General features: G+C 42.5%; 1 protein-coding gene across 1 annotated transcript in view; it reads left to right on the forward strand.

Annotated features, from left to right (window-relative positions):
* The window catches only part of frem3 (Fras1 related extracellular matrix 3), a 170715-nt gene extending 158546 nt beyond the window's left edge, over nt 1-12169 (forward strand). Inside the window, exons 19-24 of the mRNA XM_080199655.1 lie at nt 158-285; nt 5505-5639; nt 5853-5979; nt 7956-8143; nt 8248-8394; nt 11633-12169. Coding sequence (XP_080055781.1) covers nt 158-285; nt 5505-5639; nt 5853-5979; nt 7956-8143; nt 8248-8394; nt 11633-12169 — 1262 coding nt within the window. The remainder of the gene's footprint in view (nt 1-157; nt 286-5504; nt 5640-5852; nt 5980-7955; nt 8144-8247; nt 8395-11632) is intronic.
* The last annotated feature ends 11129 nt before the right edge of the window (nt 12170-23298 follow it).

The raw sequence follows: 23298 nt of genomic DNA on the forward strand, positions 1-23298 counted from the left end.
ATTGTATTAACTTCTTAGGAAAATGGCCAGAGAAAAGAAATTGATCCTTAATCCTTCGGTGTCCTACTTAAGCTTTGTCTGCATATGTTCTTATTTTTGCATTTTTGCTCCTTACTAATGGTGATTGAAGTAATATCTTAACTGCTTTGTGTTCCAGGCACCTCATTAACATCAATGATAATGTCTGCTGATCACCCTGGCCTTACATTCACACTCAGTCTTGTGCGCAGTGAACCAACCTACAACCAGCCAACACAACAGTGGAGTTTCATCTCCGATTTTGCTGTAAGTTTACTATGTCAAGGTATTGGTGCACCCTTTTTTCACATGCTAAATCCCTTACAGTCTCCTAACTACGTTCCTGCCTTCATGGATTGAATGCAAGGTGCTGCCCTGTCTCATCGCTGTTGCCTGTACTCAGTGCTTCAGATTTAAAACTCTCACCCTTGTGTTTAAGCTGCTGGTGGATGGGGATTATCCCCTGCAGAGGTAGCTCCTGACTCCTGTCCAAGACATGGAAGCAGAGAGGCAGTATAACTGGAGTCATCTACTAACAAGATCCTACTCAGCAGACCACCCACATGTTGAAGATGTGCTGTCATTGCATGGACTAGTCGGATGACGCCCTCTCTGGGGAGGAGAGGGATGACGCCAATGCTAAGGGATGATGCCAGTGCTTCCCCATGAGGTGGTCTAATCATTAGCCTCCCCAGCTACTCCAGCCCTCCCTTTCATGGTTCTGTTGATATCTAGATGAGGTTACCAGTTGGGATGTAAGTGACCCCCTCATATTTCTGCAGCATGAACAACACGGAGTGTACCATGTGACAGGGAATCTAAGTCTTGCTGTGCATGTCAGCCCGCTGCATCAAACCCTGGTGGTATATATGGCTCACCATCGGAACTACTCTCTCAAAGTTCAAGTAGTCAAGTTTCTAAGCCCTGATAGAGCACATGTGCCACATGGACTCCTCCATTGTCAGCCCATGACCTCTGGAATGCCTTGGAAGTCTCTGACTCTCATCTCCCTCTAATTCTCCTGAAAGACCCTCCTTGTCTGGACACCAAAGGCCCAGCCTCATCACTCAATGAAGCATGGCTGTGTCTGTTCTCCATTTTCCAAAGGGAACAGACTGCAGCTGACCTGACTTACTTTCTTCCACCTACTCACTCGTGATGCTCCCCAGGGATATATCCAAAAATCTGAGAGCAGCCCTATTGTTGAGCGCACATTAGTTTCTCCAATCTGTTTAACTGCCAGTTTGCACATGGCTGAGATTACAAATCAAAGTCTGATAAAGTTCTGAGTTTTCATTTGGAGTTTAACTCCTCAAACTCTCTCAACAGGACATGATTCCTCATTCTACCTATGTCATTGGTTTGTGGATCATGACAACTGGGTTCTGCTCTTTGTGCTCCAGGTTTGTCTTCAGAAAACAGTTTCATTTGCTAGATTATATGATCCCTTTCTCTAATACATTCCCTTTTACTGCGCCCCTACCCAAGCCCCATACTTGAATGGCTTCCTGCAGTCTATGTTCTCATTCACACAGGCAGCAGGTACCTCGTATGTGTTGGTCCTCCATCACTACATCCAGATGCCCATACTTGCCTGACTGTCACACTCTCCTGTCTCTAACAATTGACCAAACCTAAAGTACTCAGTCTAAGGGGTGTGACTGCCTCCTGGAACAAAGTGTCCAGGTAACCCTCCCAGCTTTCAGGAGAACAGTGACCACGACAGCACACAACCCTGCCACAGCAACCTCTGCAAGAAGTACCGGATCATTGACACAGATGCCTTCATCTCACATGAGAACACCATCCACCAGGTACATAGTACATACCCTTGCGACTCGGCCAGTGTTGTCCACCTGATACGCTGCAGGAAAGGATGTCCCGAGGCATGGTACATTGGGGAGACCATGCAGATGCTACAACAACAGATGAATGAATGGACATCACTCGACAATCACCAGGCAGGAGCATTCCCCTCCAATGGGGAAACACTTCAGAAGTCACGGGCATTCAACCTCTGATGTTTGGGCAAGCATTCGCCAAGGTGGTCTTCAGGACACATGACAACATAGAATCGCCAAGCAGAAATTGATAGCCAAGCTCCACACATATGAAGATGGCTTCAATTGTGATCTTGGGTTCATGTCACACTACCTGTAACCATTTGGCCTGGGCTTGCAAAATCTTACTAACTGTCCTGGCTTCAGACAATTCACACCTCTTTAACCTATGCTTAACCCTCTCTCCACTCGCATTGTCTGCATCTGTGAAGACTTGATTACCTGCTAAGACTCGCATTCCAACCATTGTAATTAAGTTTGTGTCTATATATGTCCTGTTTGTGAACCCAACTCTCCATTCACCTGATGAAGAGGCAGTGCTCCGAAAGCTCGTGCTACACATAGACCTGTTAGACTTTTACCTAGTGTTGTGAGACTTCTTACTTATTCCGTTTTTACAGCAAATTCCCTCTTGCATTCAAATTTCTGACTTCAATACTCGCCTTATTAAGCACTCAGTTACCTAATCACTCTGTGTGGTAGTAAAAACTATCTACTTGTATAGAGAACTGAAAACTCACTAAGTTCCAGCTGCTCAATCTGCTTCCCGCTACACTTTTATTCAAGCAACCACTTTCAGTTAACTGTCAGTACCACTGGCAGGTAGTTTCTCCTTAATAGATTTCTTAAATAATAACCTACAGTTAACTTTGCAATTTTGAACTGTGCACATTAATCTAAATTACAGCTTGGCAGCACAGTGGTTCACACTGCTGCCTAACAGCGCCAGGGACCCGGGTTCAGCTCTGGCCTCGGGTCACTGTCTGTATGGAGTTTGCATATTCTCCCCATGTCTGCGTGGGTTTCCTCCGGGTGCTCCGGTTTCCTCCCACAGCCCAAAGATGTGCGGGTTAAGTTGATTGGCCATGATTAAGTTGATTGGCGTTTGATAAGGTCCCCCATGCAAGACTTCTTGAGAAGGTGAGAGGGCATGGGATCCAAGGGCCTTTGGCCTTGTGGATCCAGAACTGGCTTGCCTGCAGAAGGCAGAGAGTGGTTGTGGATGGGGCTTTTTCTGAATGGAGGTCAGTCACCAGCGGAGTGCCTCAAGGATCTGTTCTGGGACCCTTGTTGTTTGTCATTTTCATAAATGACCTGGATGAGGAAGTGGAGGGATGGGTAAGTAAGTTCGCTGATGACACGAAGGTCGGTGGTGTTGTGGATGATCTGGAAGGATGGCAAAAGTTGCAGCAGGACATAGATAGGATGCAGGACTGGGCGGAGAAGTGGCAGATGGACTTCAACGCGGATAAATGTGTAGTCGTCCATTTTGGCAGAACCAACGGGATGAACGAGTACACTATCAAGGGCAGAAGTCTGAGTAGTGTTGAGGAGCAGAAGGATCTTGGGGTCCGGGTCCACAGGACTCTTAAATCGGCCTCGCAGGTGGAGGAGGTGGTCAAGAAGGCGTATGGTGTACTGGCCTTCATTAATCGAGGGATTGAGTTTAGGAGTCGGGAGGTAATGCTGGAACTTTATAAGACCCTTGTCAGGCCTCATTTGGAGTATTGTGCGCAGTTCTGGTCGCCTCACTATAGGAAGGATGTAGAAGCTATTGAAAGGGTGCAGAGGAGATTTACAAGGATGTTGCCTGGACTGGGAGACATGCCTTATGAAGTTAGGTTGAGGGAGCTGGGACTCTTTTCCCTGGAGAGACGAAGGTTGAGAGGCGACCTGATAGAAGTTTACAAAATGTTGAGAGGAATAGATAGGGTGGACTCTCAGAGGCTATTTCCCCGGTTTGAAATGGTCGCTACGAGAGGACACAGATTTAAGGTGCGGGGAGGGAGGTTCAGAAGTGATGTTAGGGGTAAGTTTTTCACTCAGAGGGTGGTGAGTGAATGGAATCGGCTGCCGTCAGTGGTGGTGGAGGCGAACTCGCTGGGGTCTTTTAAAAGACTTCTGGATGAGTATATGGGGTTTAATGAGATTGAGGGTTATAGATAGGTCTGTAGGTTGGTAGGTGATGATGTGATCGGCGCAACTTGTGGGCCGAAGGGCCTGTTTGTGCTGTAGTGTTCTATGTTCTATGATAAAATTGACCCTGGTGTCAGGGGATTAGCAGCGTAAATATGTGGGTTTCTGGGAATAGGGCCTGGGTGGCATTGTGGTCAGTGCTGACTCGATGGGCTGAATGGCCTCCTTCTGCATGGTAAGGATACTATTCTATGAAAAATAATTTGTGGTTCATACTGACTAAGTCACATTCTATTTTATATGAAGAGCTTACAGGATTTTCTAGGAATTCTGTTTGTCTTTGAGGGATAATAATTTGTGATTGTTCGTTATTCTTCTCTGAAAATGATGTATCAGTGGCCTTTGTGATTGGCCCTGTCATTTAAATAAAATGCTCCATCTTGTGTATGGCCCAAGAAATTGCTAAATTCTCCCAATTAGAATTAGAATAATGAAATTGGTATTTCTGTCAAAAGCAAGAGCAGTCTTTTAATTTAGCAAATCTCACATCTTCAGGACATCCTAAAGTATATCACAGCCAATGAGTTGTTGTCAATGTTTCAATGTAGGACATACCTTGTAAAGTGCCACAAACAACAATTGAAGAATGTTATGGTGGCACAGTGGTTAGCACTACTGACTCACAGCACCAGGAACCCAGGTTCAGTTTCGGCCTCAGGTCTGTGTGGCGTTTGCATATTCTCGCTGTGTCTGCATGAGTTTCTTCCGGGTGCTCCGGTTTCCTCCCACAGTCCAATGATGTGCGGATTAGGTGGATTAGATGCTAAAATGCTCCATAGTGTGTGTCAGAGGGATTAGCAGGATAAATAGATAGGGTGTGGGTGGGATTGGTTTTGGTGCAGCATTGATGTGGCTGAATGGCCTCTTCCTGCACTGCAGGGATTCTTTGAATCCTGTAATCAATTTTAGTGCTGATGATGGAGGGATAAATTAACAACTTCACTGGGGAGTAATCTACTCGTCTGTTATAATGATCTATTACACCCAATCAAAGGACAGTCAAAGCCTTTATTCAGTATCTCATCTGAAAGATTACACCTCCAACAGTGCAGCACTTCCACTATGCTGTACTGAAGTGTGAGCCTTAATTACATGCTCAACTCTCTGAAGTAAGGATGAACCCCTGCCTTCAGAGTCAGAGGTAAGAGTGCTTTCATTTAGCAGAGGCTGCAACTTGCAGACATAGGCCTTGAAGTTCAATATTACAAAATACTTACACAGGGGAGAGGCCATCTAACAAGGAAGACCCTGCAGTCCATTTTTGCATCTGTTTGATTTTCAAATGATTCTGAGGTTTCACAGCAAGTATTCCACAATAAGCCACAATAATCATTTAAAATCCTACAAGAGAGGTGTGTATTTGAATCAGTGTTAAAGAGCTTTCCGTTCCCAGCATGTAATTTCACTATTCTCATTATCCACATATCTTTTTGTTCTTTTTCCCTCCAGATCAGGGATTATTCGGGTACATATACAGTGAAACTTATCCCGTGCAGCTCAGCACCCAACCTAGAGTATAATCTGCCAATTATCTGTAATCCACGAGAACCCATTACATTTGATCTGGATATTCGATTCCAGCAGGTATGGTAGAATATCGGCAGACATTTGTCTGTAGTTTATTGAATGTACATAATATAGAGTCTATGATATAGTGTTTAACGTCATCATTGATAGAAACTATGATGCGATATTTTCTAATTGCAATATAATTAACTAAAATTATTAGTCTAACACCATATGATATAACCATGGCAGAACCTAATCATTTCTGTTTGCTGCTGTTCTTTGTAAAAGGTGAGTGACCCTGTGGCTGCTGAGTTTAGCCTGAACACCCAGATGGTCCTCCTGTCCAAGAGAGAACTCTGGCTGTCTGATGGCTCAATGGGATTTGGAGAAGGATCGGATGTCGCATTTTCCGAAGGTTTGCCTGCGCACACAATATAGCTAGTGAAACTTCCGTACACACACATGCACACCATTGACACTAGCAGTGAGGCGATGTTTATTGCTGATTAATGTACTGGTATAGCAGAATCATCCATGCAGCCCTGATATATTCTGTATGCCTAATGTCCTTTTGTAACTGACCAGATTAGATCTGAGAAATTGTATTTTCATGACTGGTAACACCTGTGCTCCTCACTTTGATGGTTCTGCCGCCCGCAAACAAAGTAGATGATAAAAGATGTTTTCAGGAATTCCAACACAATCAGGTTGAATCGTTACAGCAGGGGGAGATTTGGCAAACATCGATTTGGGAATTTCTGCTGTGGAATATGTTACGTTGAGATGTTGATTTGCATCAACATTTCCCCAAATTTCTGATCCAGAAGATCATATATGGATCCACAATTAGGATTAGTAAATTGCAGGGTAAATGAGCTGTTGATGCTCTGATTCAGACCCAGAGGCAATTTACGTTTATATTAATAAAAGCAGGTCAGTCATTCTTATTTTATACATAATGTATGTAGGCCAGGACGGGGCAACATTATCTATAGATGGGGTAATGTTATCTCACCTGAAAAGAATCTGCACTTAGTTACAGAGAATCCAGGGAGGTATCTGGGTCAATATTTGACAATGTCCCAACTAACACGTCAGAGTGAAATGGATGCGATGCTCTTTCGGAGAGTTGGGGCAGATTCGATTGCAGAAAGAGGCCATCTGGCTCACCGAGTCTATGCCAACTCTCCAAAAGAGCATCCCATTCAGGCCCTCCCTCCAACCCTATCCCCATAACCCTGCTCATTTACCAAGAATAATCTACCTAATCTACATCTTTGGACATTATGGGGCAATTAACCACGACCAATCCATCTAACCTGCACGCCCTTGGACTGTGGGAGGAAACTGGAGCAACCCACTTGCAGACAAGGGGACAACATGAAAACTCCACACACAGTCACCCAAGGCTGGAATTGAACCCAGGTCCTTGATGTTGTGAGGCAGAAGCGCTAACCACTGTGCTACCACGCCAACTGAAAATGATGTTTGACTGAATGATAGCTAATGCTTATATTGAGAATTTTAAACAAAATAGGTTCAATTAAATAATACATTTACCTCTCAGATAACCAATCTGAGGTGACTGTAGGTCATAGGTACGAGTGATCTTTGAGCAAGAGCTTCCTGTCTGATTTGCCCATCGATATGTATCTCCATCATCTTTCTTGGATGCATCTATGTGGGACTTTACAGTGATTCACAGCTCGTGTAAGATATTTTCTACATCCAAGTTATTTAGTTGGGTGCATGATTGGCAGTCAGTTGTTTAGCATATTCCAAAGTTTTTTTCAATTGGCTTCACCACATAAGGACTTTTTCATGTCCCACTGTGATTGCCTGTGACTGATTGAAACTGAGTATTGTACTCATCTGATTTCCACTCTTTGAACTTAGAGCCAATCTATTAATCTTTTCCTTCCAGCTAACTGGGGTTATTACAGACATTCTCCTGAAGTTGTAAGTTATTTGACCATACCCACTTTTTTTCTGATCTTTCCCCTTCTCCTGTGTAAAAGAGGTTTTATAATTTTCAAAGAACTGAGCAGAGGGGACATTAGTGGACAGTGGGAGCACTGGGTGCAGTTCTAGACACCCATTATAAGAAGTGCATTAAAGCTATAGATATATTTATGTAATATATTGTATAGATCTAAATTATCTTCTCTTGTTGAATGTTTCCTAAAAGAGGCAATGGTCTCTGTCTCAATCCAATGCAAACATTAATACCAGGATGAAATGCATTGCTGTGGAGCGAAAATAGGGCAGCTGAATTAGTTTTGAATTGCTCCAACAAGATTGGCACAGATGCAGTTGGCTGAATGGTCTTCTTGTGTCCCCTAACTATCTATTTATTTTCATTTTGATGTCTTCTATGATTTTTCTGTTCAGGTTCACTCATTTATGGACGTGTCATGGTAGACCCAGTCCAGAACTTGGGGGATTCTTTCATTTGCAACATTGAGAAGGTTTTCCTTTGTACTGGTGCAGATGGATATGTTCCCAAATACAGCCCAACAAATCGGGAATTTGGTTGTCTGGCTGACTCCACATCTTTATTATACAGGTTTAAGATTCTGGTACGTTGGATTCTGTTAATTGTTGGGAAGAAAAATGAAAATGTAATGCAAATTGCTTATTCATAAGTAGCCAACATCAACATAAATTCTCTTGCCCTCCTCAGGACAGAGCTCAGCCTGAGTCCCAAGCTCCAGCCTTTGGTAATGTTGCTTTTGATGCCAAGTTGGCCATTGATGTCCCAGATGCATTACCACTTGTGAAACAGCCAGGATCTGATGGTTTCAGTTTCGCTTCGGCTCCACTTTTTCAGGTAAATATTTGATATTAATCCCTGCATTCCTGCTGGAATTTAGGATTCTCTTATGCTATGACTATCATTTGTTTTGGTATGAGGGGTTGGACAGTTTGTAATGGTTTATTTTGGCAAGTTATTCCAACGTGTTTAAGAAGAATTGGCCCTCTTATCCTATCTTGTAATGTCGTTTCACTTAAAATACGATAATTGAAGGAACTTTGCATGATGCAGCTTGTTGGAAGCAATGGCGTGCAGTACTGTGACATGAAGAAGTTCAAGTTTGCTGCTAACATCCTCTGCACACTGGGAGGAGACTTGCTTATCTAACTCACAAAGAACTGCAAGTCAGGGTTTCGCCACACACTGTAAAGTATTAACTCTAAAGCATGTCAGTGATGCCACTGATTGAGAGGTTGGGGTGGGGGGTAGGGTTTGTCAGTAAAGATCATGGCAGGTACGTGGAGGGAGGGTTGCTGATTAGGAGGGAGAGCGATTCAGGGAGGAAGGGAGCATTGGAGAGCTGATAGGGAAGGGCCTCAGTTGGAAAGATAATATGAGGGTTTCTGATAGGATGGCCACCTGCCATTCTAAAGGCAGTGGGTGTCAGACACATTGTGATTGGGGAAGATCACAGGTCTCAGTAGAATGGGGAATACCTTAGGGGCAGGGGAGTGGATCAAAGTTTGAAGGTTGGACAGAGTTCATTGAAAATCTTATTTTGGGTGGGGGATGGAATCAATGACTGTGATCAGTTACCTCAGAGGAGAAAGCCCATTTGAGGTAGCTCCTCTGGCAGGCAGGCAGATCCAGGAGATAGGAGTGAAGGCACGCCTTCACTCCATCAAGTCATCACCTCGGTGAAATTGTCAGCTTTACACTTAGGAAAACTGGCTGACCAGAGTTAAGGTTGAAATCATGAATTATGATGAAGTTCTTCACCTTATTTAAAACTTCAATCCACTCCCTTGAAGCAAGTTAGCTGTCCCCTCCAATCTCCAGCCTCAGTTTAAGTTGGAAAAGGGCAAGTTGGAGGTGGATTTTGGTCAGGAAACTAAATTTTCAGACTTTTAATTGCTCCCCATTTTGACCCAAACCCAGCACTATTTTAGGTTAAAGTTCAGCCTACTTAGTCTCTAAGCAGAGATGCTGAACAATGGAGACATCACCAAGGCTGCTTTCAAGTGGTCAGATTCAATAGGGTTAGTGGAATTTTTGGAAATTACAAAGAGGAAGAGGGCAAAATGCAAAGTGTATAACAGAGCCTTACTCATAAAACAAAGATAAACCTTCCTGAGGCAAGAATATCCCAATCAATGCAGTAGTGATTGACAAATAATATATAGTAGCAAACCTAGAACAGTTTTAAAATATGTCTTAGCACAGCTCTGCAGTACTCCTCTGTTCTAGAAGTTGATGTATAAACCTGTTTATCTGATGTGTAAGGTCAGACAAAATGGTGGGCTGCCAATTTTTAAAAATCTGTTTAAAGACCTAGCTGTAATTATTGCCCACATGCTGAAAAGATTCATTCCTAGTCTCCTAATCTAGATATAGCACTTCAGGTAACATCAGACATTTCACCTGTCACAGGGCAGTGGTAGGCTAGTCTTTGGATGGCCTAGGTGTGCCTTTTACAGTTGTAAATTTAAATGCCTCCCTTTACCATCAGAGGATTCAGAAAGAGTGGGAAGAATAAGAATATTGAAGGAATAGAGTGTGTGCCCAATGGAATAAAGAACAAGGACAGGCAATATCACTAACCCATCACACTACAGAAAAAGGTCATTTGACCAACTGAGTCAATGCTGTTAAGCAGTCCCATTCCCTTGCTCTGTCTAAGTGATTCAGGCCTTTAAAAGGCTGAAAATACGGGTTGAAAGAAAATAAATCGTTCGACATCTATTGAAACCAGAGATTGAGAGAATGTTTTATCTCACAGAGCAGTGAGTATGTGTAATAGACACCCAGCAATCAATCTGCCTGATCAACTTCTGTAAAGAGCAGTTAAGAGGTGTTTCAATTGCAACTGAGATCAGGTACCTCAGGCACATACAGAGGTGATAGCTATATAAAGGATAGTGCAATCAGACGGCTCTAAACTGTGGCAAGCATGGAAAGCAATCAGTTAAAAATGAATAATGCTATCTCAGTTTTTTTCCAAACTCTGAGGAGCCATATTTAGATCATTGCAGAGGCTTGTTGCAGGAAATGAAATCATAATGAAAAAAATACTCTTGGAAGACATAACAGTGAAATTTTCAGCTTTAATTATAATGCACCTAACTTTACTCAATTTACAGTACAAAGTAAGGAGCTTTATCTAATCAAACCCAGAATACTGAGCAAGGCAAAGGAGGAAATTGCTGGGGTCTTGAGAGAAATCTTTGTATCCTCACTGGCTACAGAGGAGATGATGTGGAGATGCCGGCATTGGACTGGGGTAAACACAGTAAGAAGTCTCACAACACCAGGTTAAAGTCCAACCAGTTTATTTGATAGTAAATCCACAAGCTTTTGGAAACGCTGTTCCTTCATCAGGTGTCTCACTGAGGAGATCCCAGAGGATTGGAGAATAGCCAATGTTGTTCCTCTGTTTAAGAAGGGTAGCAAAAATAATCCAGGTAATTATAGGCCTGTGAGTCTTATGTCAATGGTAGGGAAATTATTGGAGAGGATTCTTGGAGACAGAATTTACTCCCACATGGAAGTAAGTGGACGTATTAGCAAGAGGCAATATGGTTTTGTGAAGGGGAGGCCGTGTCTCACTAACTTGATTGAGTAGTTGAAGGAAGTGACGAAGATGATTGATGAGGGTAGGGCTGTGGATGTTGTCTATGTGGACTTCAGTAAGGCCTTCATGGCAGACTGGTGCAGAAGGTGAAGTTACATGGGATCAGAGGTGAGCTGGCAAGGTGGATGCAGAACTGGCTTGATCGTAGAAGACAGAGGGTAAAAGGGTACGTTTCTGAATGGAGATGTACGAGGCAAGTGTTTTACAGAGAGAGTGGTGGGTGCCTGGAACTTGATGCTGGGAGAGGTAGTGAAAGCAGATTCGATAGTGACTTTTAAGGGACGTCTTGACAAGTACATGAATAGGTTGGGAATGGAGGGATATGGTCTCTGGAAAGGTAGGTGGGTGTTAATTCAGTCAGGCAGTATGGTCAGTGCAAGCTTGGAGGGCCGAAGGGCCTGTTCCTGTGCTGTAATTTTCTGAGTTCTTTGTTCAAACTATGTTTCTCTAATTCTCTTCCAGGTAGCTGCTGGCCGAGAGTGGTATGTCCATGTTATATACACAGTCCGTTCCAAAGAGAATTCCATTAGAGGAATCGGCAAGAGAAGTGTGGAGTTTTTGTACCATTCGATGCCCTCCATAGGAAGCCTTTCCAACAGCCTGGTATTCAACCGCAGCCGGCGATCAGCTCAAAGGGAACCAGATTTGGCCCAGGACATTGGAGCAGAGAACAGCCGAGGCACTAATATCCAGCATATAGCACTGGACCGTGCCAATAAGATCATCATCACTCAAAAGGACTACCTGCCCAGTGGCAAGCAGTATCAGAAACCACTTCAGCCCCCCACCAATGAGGAGTTGGAAGGTGGTATCCTCCCCATGGTCAGTGGAGCTGGGGGTCTGCTGCTCTTAGTCTGTATGGCCACCATCATTTTCCTGTTGTTGAAGCGCAGGAACAGCACCGCTGGTGGGAAGCAGTCATCGAGCGAGAAACGGGCCGGAAGCAATGAAACAGTGACCACGGGGCAGAGCTACAGCACTGACAGTTCAGAGGTCTAACGGTGCTGAGAGCTGTCACGGTGACTTTAACAGAAAAAAACTGTTTGAAAAGGAGAAAAATCTCAGTGCCTTATCCCACTGTGCCTTGCATGAACACTTGGAGCAACAATGGCAAATGATTGTTTCATTTTTCTCTCATGATGAGACCTGAGGAATGAAAACTGTAATACTCTTGTTAGGGTGCATCTGGCACAAATGGCTAAGAGTTAATGACAAGTTTTGAATTTGAAGAAGTAATTTATGTTTGGAAAGTAGCATCCTCTTTTAGTGTGTGGCACTGTGAGATTGTACCCTCTAATTTTTTTAATACATCTTGCTGTTTTGTTTCTGATGTTTGAAGCTGATGATATCCACTTATTGGTGGGGCTGAATGCCATCTCTTTAGTGGCTAGATTGATGCTGTGAAAAATGTGGCACAATTGATGCCTAGCAGCCTGGTGCTCTGATAAAGGGATTATAATGATTTCTGTTTCCTTTTGGTTCTTAATACCTGAACCTTGAATTCTTAATAATGGTTATTCATATGTATTGTAATACTTTTATTAACTATGCAGATTTTAGCTCGTTTTTGTTCTCAGCTTTTTTTTAAAACATTCTATTTTAATACCTCTTTTTGGGATAGCTGTGAATGCTTAGGATTATATATTGTTATGAGATGTGGGAGAACACAAGAATAAGCTAACCAGAACTAACAGGAGGTTTCAAACACACTCTGACAGACTTGAAGAGGCCTTGTGTGTGATTGCTGTGTATAGACTTTAAACTATTGTAAATATATGTTTGTAATGCCATATACATCCTGATTTAATGCCCGCAGATTACAAAACAATGGAAATCATGAGAATATAACATTTGTTTAGAATGGGAAGAGGCTATTTTGCTGAACCAGCCTTTCCTTTTTTTGATAGACTCAACATTACGTAACTACAATCTCACCTTATCCCTCAAGTCACTTTCTCTGCAATCTCATCCATCCACTCTCTTATACCTTCAATTCCTTATATCTCAATGATATTTACCAAACTGCTCAACATGTGCTTTACTCCTTTTTCTTTCAATCTTATTCACCCATCTTCTCAGCAGAATCTTCAATCTTTTCGTTCCTTCCGAAATGCATTGCCACGCCTCTTGGACCCATTTCAAACATGAACCACAATAACCTGATTTATTTTACAAATCTTTGCTCTTTGGGTGAAAATGAGTCAGTCCATTCTGTTTGAGGAGCAGGAAGATTCTCACGTTTAAATCCAGACATTGGTGGGATGCACGTAGACACTATTATTGGGCAAATTTTGCCATTTTTACCGTCTGCAAGGGTGCTGGCTCAAGATCCCGGAGTTGCAGTTCTCGCCGGCGAGGAAGCAACTTCGGATCTTCCCCGCCCTTCAGAGGCAACATCATCAAGCTCATGTCCATAGTGGGCAGGAATCTGCTTTGCATGCATTGGAATGCATTTCCATACTATTAACCTGCCACCCGCCATATCGTGACTCCTGCCGCCCCCCCCCCCCCCCCCCCCCCCCCCCGCCCCCCACCGCACCCCCCCAACCAGATATTGTTACTGTGCTGACATGATGTCACAGCAAGTTCACACAGATGCAAACCTGTCATTGCGGTCTCCCCAGGGACGTAAAAATAAGTATAAAGCCCAGGCGAGGGGGACATGTCAAGGCATTGCCATGGTAATGCTGTTTGGTACAGTTCCTTGGCACTGCCAAGTTGGCACCATGCCACCTTGGCAGTGCCAACATGTGCTGGAGTGTTTGAGCCCCACCCACCTCTATGGCAGTGTGAATCACGCCCCCAGATTTTGTTTTGGCAGTGTGGGTAGAACCTGGAGGAAAACCAACCGGTTTACTGAGAGAAACATACTGGTTTTCTCACCAGAAACAACACAGCCATTTTTTGGCATGATTTTGTTCACTGTGAATTTTTTAGGAGCTCATTGTTTCAGAATGTATCTCATGTCATTTTGTTCTTAGCCACTGATTAATTTTCCGTTGTGGCTTTTTTTGGTAATGTGAGTTCAGTGCACCTACTGAATGCTGAAGATGTTTTCAGTGTGCTGCTTTCTTTGTCTTTAAGCATGAATCCTCTTAATGCTTTGCTTAATTCAAACTGGTATATCAATGAAACAGGTTGTTAAATCTCTCTACACATGATGGTGCTTTATAATAGGAATTTTAAGTCCTACATGTAGTGTAAATCTGAGTATAAAACAAAACTTGAATGACTTTCTTTGTTAATTATAACAACTGTTGATGTGTACATTCAGTGAATGTATGGTGCTTGTAAACTGTATTACATTAGAGGATGTGGACAATCTTATGTATTCAGTTTCATGTTATGACATTATTACCTCAACATTTCTACTTTGCCACTGTAGTAACAAGAGCAGAAGATTTTTGATTCTGGTAATCAGTAAAGGTCATTCCACTTTTCAAAACAATTTGAGGTGTTTACTCAAAAATGAATGTTATTATGGAACACCATTCCCATAAGTAAATTCAACTTATTCAGTGACTTAAAACTTGTAAGTCTAACTACAAACAGATGAATTTATGGAATCTGAATCTCGCAAATATCCAGGAATCCTTTATATTACAGAGCTGAATTACACTTAATTCAGTCACTGCAAAATATTGACACTGGAAATGGTGATTGATTTTGCAGCTTTAATTACCTTTTAACAAAGGAACAGACACATACTGTCAAAGCCCATGAGACAGGAATCTAACTTGGGTCTCTTTATTGACTTTACCTGAGCTTTAGCCAGATTCAGGGAATGTGAGAATGGCATAAAAAACAAGAAACACCAGTGCTGGAAAACTGAATTAGAAACACAACATGTATAGCAAGTCAGTTAGCATCTGACAGAGAACTGATAGCAGGAAGAAGCTATTGTTATCATGAGCTCTGACTATGCATTCTGATGGATTAAGTGACAGACTTTGCTGAATTTCTTTTTAAAGACAATAATACATTTCATAAATTAAAGCAAAAACTGTCTCGTGCTTCTGTTTATTTGAGTAAATATTTGTGACTTGGATGAATTGTATTTCCTCTCAACTTTACAATCAGCTTCAGCTCCGAACATTCAGCCAGAGCAATATGAAACTGTAAAGTTAGTGCTACATAGATAGCTCCAGTTTTGGAGAGAGCAAAAGCTCCTTTTTCACTAATCTTTCATCACTGAGAGCTTTGGGCACTAAATTGGTTGTGGCCTGTTTTCAGATGCATAACTTGGTGGAGCGGTTCCAAGCATGTGACCAAAGAAGATGGCCTAAGGCCCATCCTGAATTGTTCCTTAGGCCTCTGGGACAAGTAGCCCACAGAGGCATCTTTTATTCTAGAACCCAATCTAATTTAACTCACTCGGGCTAACAGTTGAGATGGGGCTAGCAGCAACCCACAGTCTCACAGGAGAAACACATGCAAAGAGAATCATGTATATTTGGTGGCACCTTTAATGATTGTTGGCTTGGAGACCATGTGAGTGGAACAGGTGCAGCACTTGATGAATTCTATGGCTGGATCCTGAAACAGTTGCCACGTTTTAATTTCCATCTTGAAAAGTGGACTATGCATGGCTGCCTTATTAAGCAGGACACCAACATAAAATGCACACAATAATTTTACATTTTAGATCCTTTTGGACCTAAAATGCTTGTTTATTTAGTGAGAGTGGGGCCTGTCGCTTTAAGGCAGCACAACAGAAGGGGGTCACCTGGCCTGAGGGATGAATGGGAATAGAGAGTGAGTGATCACACCAGAGGGTGGAGTCCTCTCTTGAACAGGATACATCTGGAAGCCATGTTGTAAGCATGTAAGGACCAGAACTGCAAACCATTGTGCATAGAATGTATATAACATAGTGGAAATGTAATGTGACACACAAGGAGAAAATAAGTGCAGTCATACACTAACAAAACAGCAAGTAACAGCATTCCAAGGGAAAAAAAATGACATTGTGACATTCGAATGTAATGGAGTGATCCATCAGTGCAGCAAGGTCACAATGATCACAGGAAAGAGGTGACCTTGTGGATTATAATAACACCTGCAAATCCTAGAGGGTGAATGCAGAAACTAATTAGAACAGGCCACAGAAAGAAAGGTCATGAGTTAGAAAGTTGATGTATTCTTTTAGAAGTCTCCAGGATAGTTGAGGAGGGTAACTCATAGACATTTTCAGTGAGGTAAAAGAGGCTTCTCTGAAAGATAGAATCTTCTGGAATTGATGGAAATTCGCTGCAGTGGACTGAGAAATAGTGGAATGCTCATAGGGAGAAAGGCAATGAATTTGAATGTGTTTGGAGTCCGGTTATCATTGCTGTTCTACAGGGATCGGTTTTGCTCATGGTCTTGCAGAACAGGTATCCAGTTCAGTAAATTTACTGAATCACTTGAAAGAAGGCTGGACTTGATTTTGGTTATAGCTGTCATCATAAAAACACAAAAATGTGAGAGCATAAGTGGTACAGCAGGAATGGACTTTATGAATCATAGAGGTATACAGCATGAAAACAGGTCCTTCGGCCCAACTTGTCCATGCCTCCTTTTTTTAAACCCCTAAGCTAGTCCTAATTGCTCGCATTTGGCCCATATCCCTCTATACCCATCGTACTCATGGAACTGTCTAAATGCCTTTTAAAAGACAAAATTGTAACCGCCTCTACTACTACCTCTGGCAGCTTGTTCCAGGCACTCGCCACCCTCTGTGTGAAAAAAATGCCTTTTTGGGCCCTTTTGTATCTCTCACCATAAACCTATGCTCTTTAGTTTTGGACTCTCCTACCTTTGGGAAAAAAATATTGATTATCTACCTGATTTATTCCTCTCATTATTTTATGGCCCTCTATAACATCACTCCTCAGCCTTCTATGCTCCAGAGAAAAAAGCCCCAGTCTATATAACCTCTCCTTATAACTCAATCCTTCAAGTCCTGGTAGCATCCTAGTAAATCTTTTCTGCACTTTTTCTAGTTTAATAATATCCTTTCTATAGTAGGGTGACCAGAACTGTACACAGTATTCCAAGCCTTACCAATGTCTTATACAACTTCAACAAGATGTCCCAACTCCTGTATTCAATGTTCTGACTAATGAAACCAAGCATGCTGAATGCTTTCTTCACCACTTAGTCCACCTGTGACTCCACTGTCAAGGACTATGAAACTGTACCCCTAGATCTCTTTGCTCTGTAGCTCTCCACAATGCTCTCCCATTTACTGAGTAATTCCTGCCCTGGTTCAATCTACAAAATGCATCACCTCGCAATTATCTAATTAAACTCCATCTGCCATCAGCCCACTGGCCCAATTGGTCAAGATCCTGTTGCATTCCGAAATAACCTTCTTCACCGTCCACAGACGTCATCTGCAAACTTACTGACCATGCCTACTAAATTCTCATCAAAATCATGAATATAAATGACAAATAACAGCAGATCCAGCAATGATCCCTAAGACACATCACTGGTCACAGGCCTCCAATTTGAAAAACAACCCTCGACAACCACCCTCTGTCTTCTGTCATCAAGCCAATTTTGTATCCATTTGGCTACCTCACCCTGGATCCTGTGAGATTTAACCTTATGCAACAACCTATTATGCGGTACATTGTCAAAGGCTTCGTTAAAGTCCATGTAGACAACATCAACTGCACTGCCCTCATCTACCTTCTTAATTACCCCTTCAAAATACTCAATCAAATTTCTGAGACATGATTTTCCACTCACAAAGCCATGCTGCCTGTCCTTAATCAGTCCTTGCATCTCTAAACGTCTGTAGATCCTATCTCTCAGAATACCTTCCAATAACTTACCCACCACAGATGTAGTTCCCAAGCTTTGCCCTGCAGCCCTTTTTAAACACAGGCATAACATTTATCACCTTCCAATCTTCAGGCAGCTCACCCTTGACTATTGATGATTCAAAGATTTCTGCTAGGAGACCCTCAATTTCCTCGCTAGCCTCCCACAATGTCTTGGGATACACTTCATCAGGTCTGGGGATTTATCTACCTTGGTGCGCTTTAGGATTTCCAGTACCTCCTTCTCTGTAATATGTACACTTCTCTATTTATTTCCCCAAGTTCCCTAACATCTATGCTTTTCTCAACAGCAAGTACTGATGAGAAATATTCATTTATGATCTCACCCATCTCTTGTGGGTCTGCACATGGATGACCTTATTCATTAAGAGGCCCTTCTCTCTCCCTAGTTACTCTTTTGACTTTTATGTATTTGTAGAAGCTCTTTAGATTTTCCTTTGCCTTATCTGCCAAAACAACTCATGTCCCCTTTCTGACCTCCTAATTTCTCTCTTACCTCTAATCCTACACTTGTTATACTCTTCAAGAAATTCACTGATCCCAGCTGCCTTTGCATGTCATGTGCCTCCTTTTTCTTCTTGACCGGGGCCTCAATATCCTGAGTCATCCAGGGTTCCCTACGTCTACAGATTTGCCCTTCATTCTAAGAGGAATGTGCTTGCCCTGAACCCTGGCTAACACACTTTTGAAAGCCTCCCACTTACCAAACCTCCCTTTGCCTTCCCACAGACTCCCTCAATTCAATCCATTCAAGCCTGCTTTGTCATTCAATATAATTTTGGTTCATCATCTGCCTCACCTTGTGGACATCCAATAATATAAATCAGGATCCGTGTGGTCTCCTGGACTAGTTTTGATTTCTTATGGAGTTTAGAAGCATCTTTTAGCTGATGTCAGGAGATTATATAGCTCAGAGAATAACTTTATTGTGATGGATGGGACTTCATAACTGTGTAGGACAATCTATCTTTTCTTATCCATCATTTGTGTAGTGTATTATATTACACAGAACCTTGAGCTTTACTGAATATAAAGGGAGTGTTATCTCTCTATGACTCAATGTGCCCACCACGTCAGGAAGGCTTGGAATCTGAGAGGGTGAAATTGATCTTTTGGCCATCATCATTTCTGAGATACTGCCAAATCAGGCTGCCATTCCGACTGATTTTCCCTTCCCTCGATTTCAGCAGAATACAGAAATCAAGACAGAAGATAAACTGATTGTTTATTGAATCTACATCTTGTGTGTTTTCAAACTAAATCTAAAAGTTCCGAGCTGGGTGAGTGATGTATACCTTTATTCTTCTGATGGGTTTGTAGCTGGTTGCCTGGTACCATGGTAATCATTCTAATAGAAATTGTCATGTGCAAGTCATGTTTGAGCAAGTGTCTCTTCATTTCAGTGACATGCTAAGCACCAGTCTTGTTCAACTTCTCAGACTCACAAAAACATTCAAAACTGGAAGGGCCATTGTCAAAGCGACAGTTTCTATGGCAACAGGCAGAGCTGGGCCAGCTTTATTTAATAGCGTTTAAAATAAAAGCTTAATTTAAAACTGAAACAACCTCTGTATTTTGCCTTTCTGGATTAAACTTCGCAGGCAATGAAAATCAAACAAATCCATTTACATAATGTTGTTAGTATGTAATTTAATTCTGGTTTACTTTAAACAGTGAGAGGTCTGAAAATTGCAGCTACTGAGGATGTTTTAAAACCACAAGTCACAGGTGAATGACTAAAGGGGAGAAACTGCAAATCTTGGAGTACAAAAAGAGTGACAGAAATACACAGCTTGGTCAGCAACTGAAGTTGTGTTCATTCTCAAAACCTGAACTTTTTTATCCAGGCACAGCAGTTGGATATGTCAACTTTGAAGACAGAGGAAGAAACTGACTATAGATGAAATACAAATAGATACTTGCACACAAATAATAATTAAATTCCATGTCCATTTATTTCAGTGTGGAATCAATTAAAATGGATCCCAATAACTGAGTGAAATTCTAACATTTCACAAGTGAGGTGAATGTTGCACAGTTATTGGAATCCACCACAAGGGGGCAGAAGATGTACATGTTTATTACAGGGTCAAACTTGCACCAATCTGATCCTGGGATGGGGCTTATTGAAGTGCTCTCTTGAAAAGTGTTGCTTATGGTTTCTGCAGTGATTCTATAGTTTTTTTTTCTGATCTATATACAGCTCTGTCAGAGATACCACAGGCTACACACCTCTTGGAATGAATCAGAAACTGATTCACTTCCTCAAACTATCTTTTTTTGCAGCTTTGTAATTCGTCAGTCTGGGAGATCTAAATGTCAATTGCACAGCTATTTCACAGGTGAACAAGTGGTTTCTTCAGGGCATCATATTCAGCTTGGCTCAGTGGAAGTGTTCATCATCTGTATCATAGAATCATATGGTGGAGAAGAGGCCCTTTGGTTCATCGAGTCTGCACCAACACAATAGAAACACCTGAACTCCCACCTAATCCCATCGGCCAGCACTTGTCCCATAGCCCTGAATATTATGATGTGCCAAGCGCTCATCCAGAAACTTTTTAAAGAATGTGAGGCAACCTCCCTCTACCACCCTCCCAGGCAGCGCATTCCAGACAATCACCATCCTCTAGGTAAAAAAAATTTCCCTCACATCCCCTCCAAACTTCCTGCCCCTCACCTTGAACCTATATCCTCTTGTGACTAACCTCTGAACTAAGGGAACAGTGGCTCCTTATCCATTCAGTCCATGTCTCTGATAATCTTGTACACCTCGATCGCAAACAACTCAAATCTATGCAACTTAAATGTTCCATCCCAGGGAGCATCCTGGTGAATCTCTTCTGCACTCCCTTCAATGCAATCTCATCCTTCCGATAATGTGGCGACCAGAACTGCACACAGTACTCTAGCTGTGGCCTCACCAGAGTGCAACTTCCTGCTTTTGTAATCTACGCCTAATAAAGGCAAGTGTCCCATATGCTTTCTTCAACACCCTGCCAACATGTCCTTCTGCCTTCAGAGATCTGTGGACAAACACATCAAGGTCCCTGGTGTACTTCCTTGTCAAATTACTCCTTCCAAAGTGTGTCACCTCACACTTTTCAGTGTTCAATTCCATCTGCCACTTATCTGCCCATTATTTTGTTGGACGTATTTTGGAGAGACCTGACCTTAACATCTGTTTGAGGAGATCTCTGGTGAGCTTAGCAATAAACCTGGGATAAAAATGTGGACGGATATGGCTGAAGTGTGGTTTAAGGAAATAAAGGTCAAGCATGCATTTTCCTGTTTGACCTCCAGTGGAGAGATGAAAGAGCAACAGTGAAGAGTTGTACTGGGGCCTAGCAAACTCCTCCCTTCTCCCCTGCCACAACCACTCACTAGACTTCCCAACACAATGGAACAGGTGGAAACCTTGGAACCATGCAAGATTTTGCTGGTATCTACCAGCACCTGAAATGCCCACCTACTCATCGGGGTCAGCTCTTGAAGATACCAACTGGAGCAATCCTGGCATATCTGCTGCGATTATAGCCTGTTGATTATTTTCTGGCTATTACCTTCAAAGTCAGTCCAGATCTTTATGATTATACAAACAAAACTGACAGTGAAGACTGGAACTGCAGAGCAGCATATGGAAAGAGAGAGAAACAAGCTGATTATTTGGTTCTTGAACAGAACTGATAAAATTCCATGTTCTTCGGTGTAATGACCTGTCAGATTCTACCCATATCATTAACCTCTCTTTTTCTTATTCAGATGCTGTATAACTGCAACATTTTCAATTTCATAGTGACAATGGAAAGAGTTCCTCCGAATTTGGATCTAGCACACTTTATAATACCGACACAAAGCAAATTTAACAGTAACCAAAAGCTCATTTCTTCTCACCATTTGTTTTAACAGTTCTATTTCCAAATTTTTCTTCAAGCCTTTAACATGCACCTTATCATTCGTGCACTTTGTTCTATTTCTTAATTTCCTCAGTTTCTCTCTGAATTTCTTTTCTTCATAGCTGTTCTGCTGGTGACTTTTTTTAATGGAACCAAAGACCAGAATTTTCTGGTCCCAGCTGTGGGATGAATCGCCACAAACAGGATGTAAGACTTGATGGTCTAGGCAAAGGTCTATTGACTTCAGGCTGGAACAGCAGGACTGGAAAATCCCAGAGAAGGAGGCCATTCAGTCCATCAGGCCTAAGCCCACTTTTTGAACAAGCTATTCAATCCGTCTCATCCTTTCCCCATCATTTTCTGCTTCTCAAGTGACCTTAATTTGCAATCTCTTCTATACTGAGAAGCTCCTCATCCTTTCTCTTAATTTTTCAAGTCCAGTACTTACTTACAGTTCTGTTGATATACTCAGTTTCAGCCAACCTCTCTAACTTTATCTAATTTGTGGCCATGGCACAGTTCTCCACTATTGTATCTTGAGGTAACACAGTGAGGAAGCCTTGAATAACAATGGTGATTTATTAAAGAACAGTTGAAACTATATGCAAGCAAGATCAGAACAGATACAGGTCTGGTCCCCTCAACTCCTGGGCTCACACTGAATTTTGCCTCCCATGAGGCAATAGTGACAGTTTGCATGCTTCTTCTGATAGTCCCCAGTTGGGTTATGTTACCCATGAATAACCACCCCTCACAGGGGCCATGCTATCACATCTGTGTATTCTCTTTACTTGAGGCTGTTGTCATCACTCCCTGAGGCCCAGGTCTCCTTTCCTAATGATGACCCCAGGAAGCAGGAAGACTTTCCAAAGGATCATAGTCTTCTGCTGCTATTTGCATTTGGAAGTCTGGGCCAAAGTGGGCAGCGGCAGCCCCAAGACAAATGGGGGTAGTGGAAAGAAATCCTGGTTTAGAGAGTGAGGAGGCAATTGGCAAACCAAGGGGGCAATCTTATGAAGAAATTCTAAATGCTGAACGAGTGAGGAAATAGGATAGATTCAGACTCATGGGTTGAAAAATGCAACTTATGATGCTTAGTTGCAAAAGAGAGCCACAATGCAATTCTTGCCAGCAGGGAGAGGGAGCGAAGCCTAATCTCACCAGGAAGCTGGCTGCTGAGTTTGAGGGGCACCAGTGCGCATGCGCCCGATCTCCCAGTGAACTGTTTCTCCCCCACCCCTCCACATGGACATCGGAACGTACTGCCGATCGTTCCTTGTGCCACACTCCCCCCCGCCCGCCAAGATATCCTTCCTTTTCTAGTCTTCAGGTTTCAGGCCATCAATTAAGTTCTTTCCTGTACAGACTCTTTGCCCTTAATAAGTTTTGTCTTCACAAT

The sequence above is a fragment of the Carcharhinus amblyrhynchos genome, chromosome 1, assembly GCF_965287045.1.
Source record: "Carcharhinus amblyrhynchos chromosome 1, sCarAmb.v2.hapA, whole genome shotgun sequence".
NCBI lineage: Eukaryota > Metazoa > Chordata > Chondrichthyes > Carcharhiniformes > Carcharhinidae > Carcharhinus > Carcharhinus amblyrhynchos.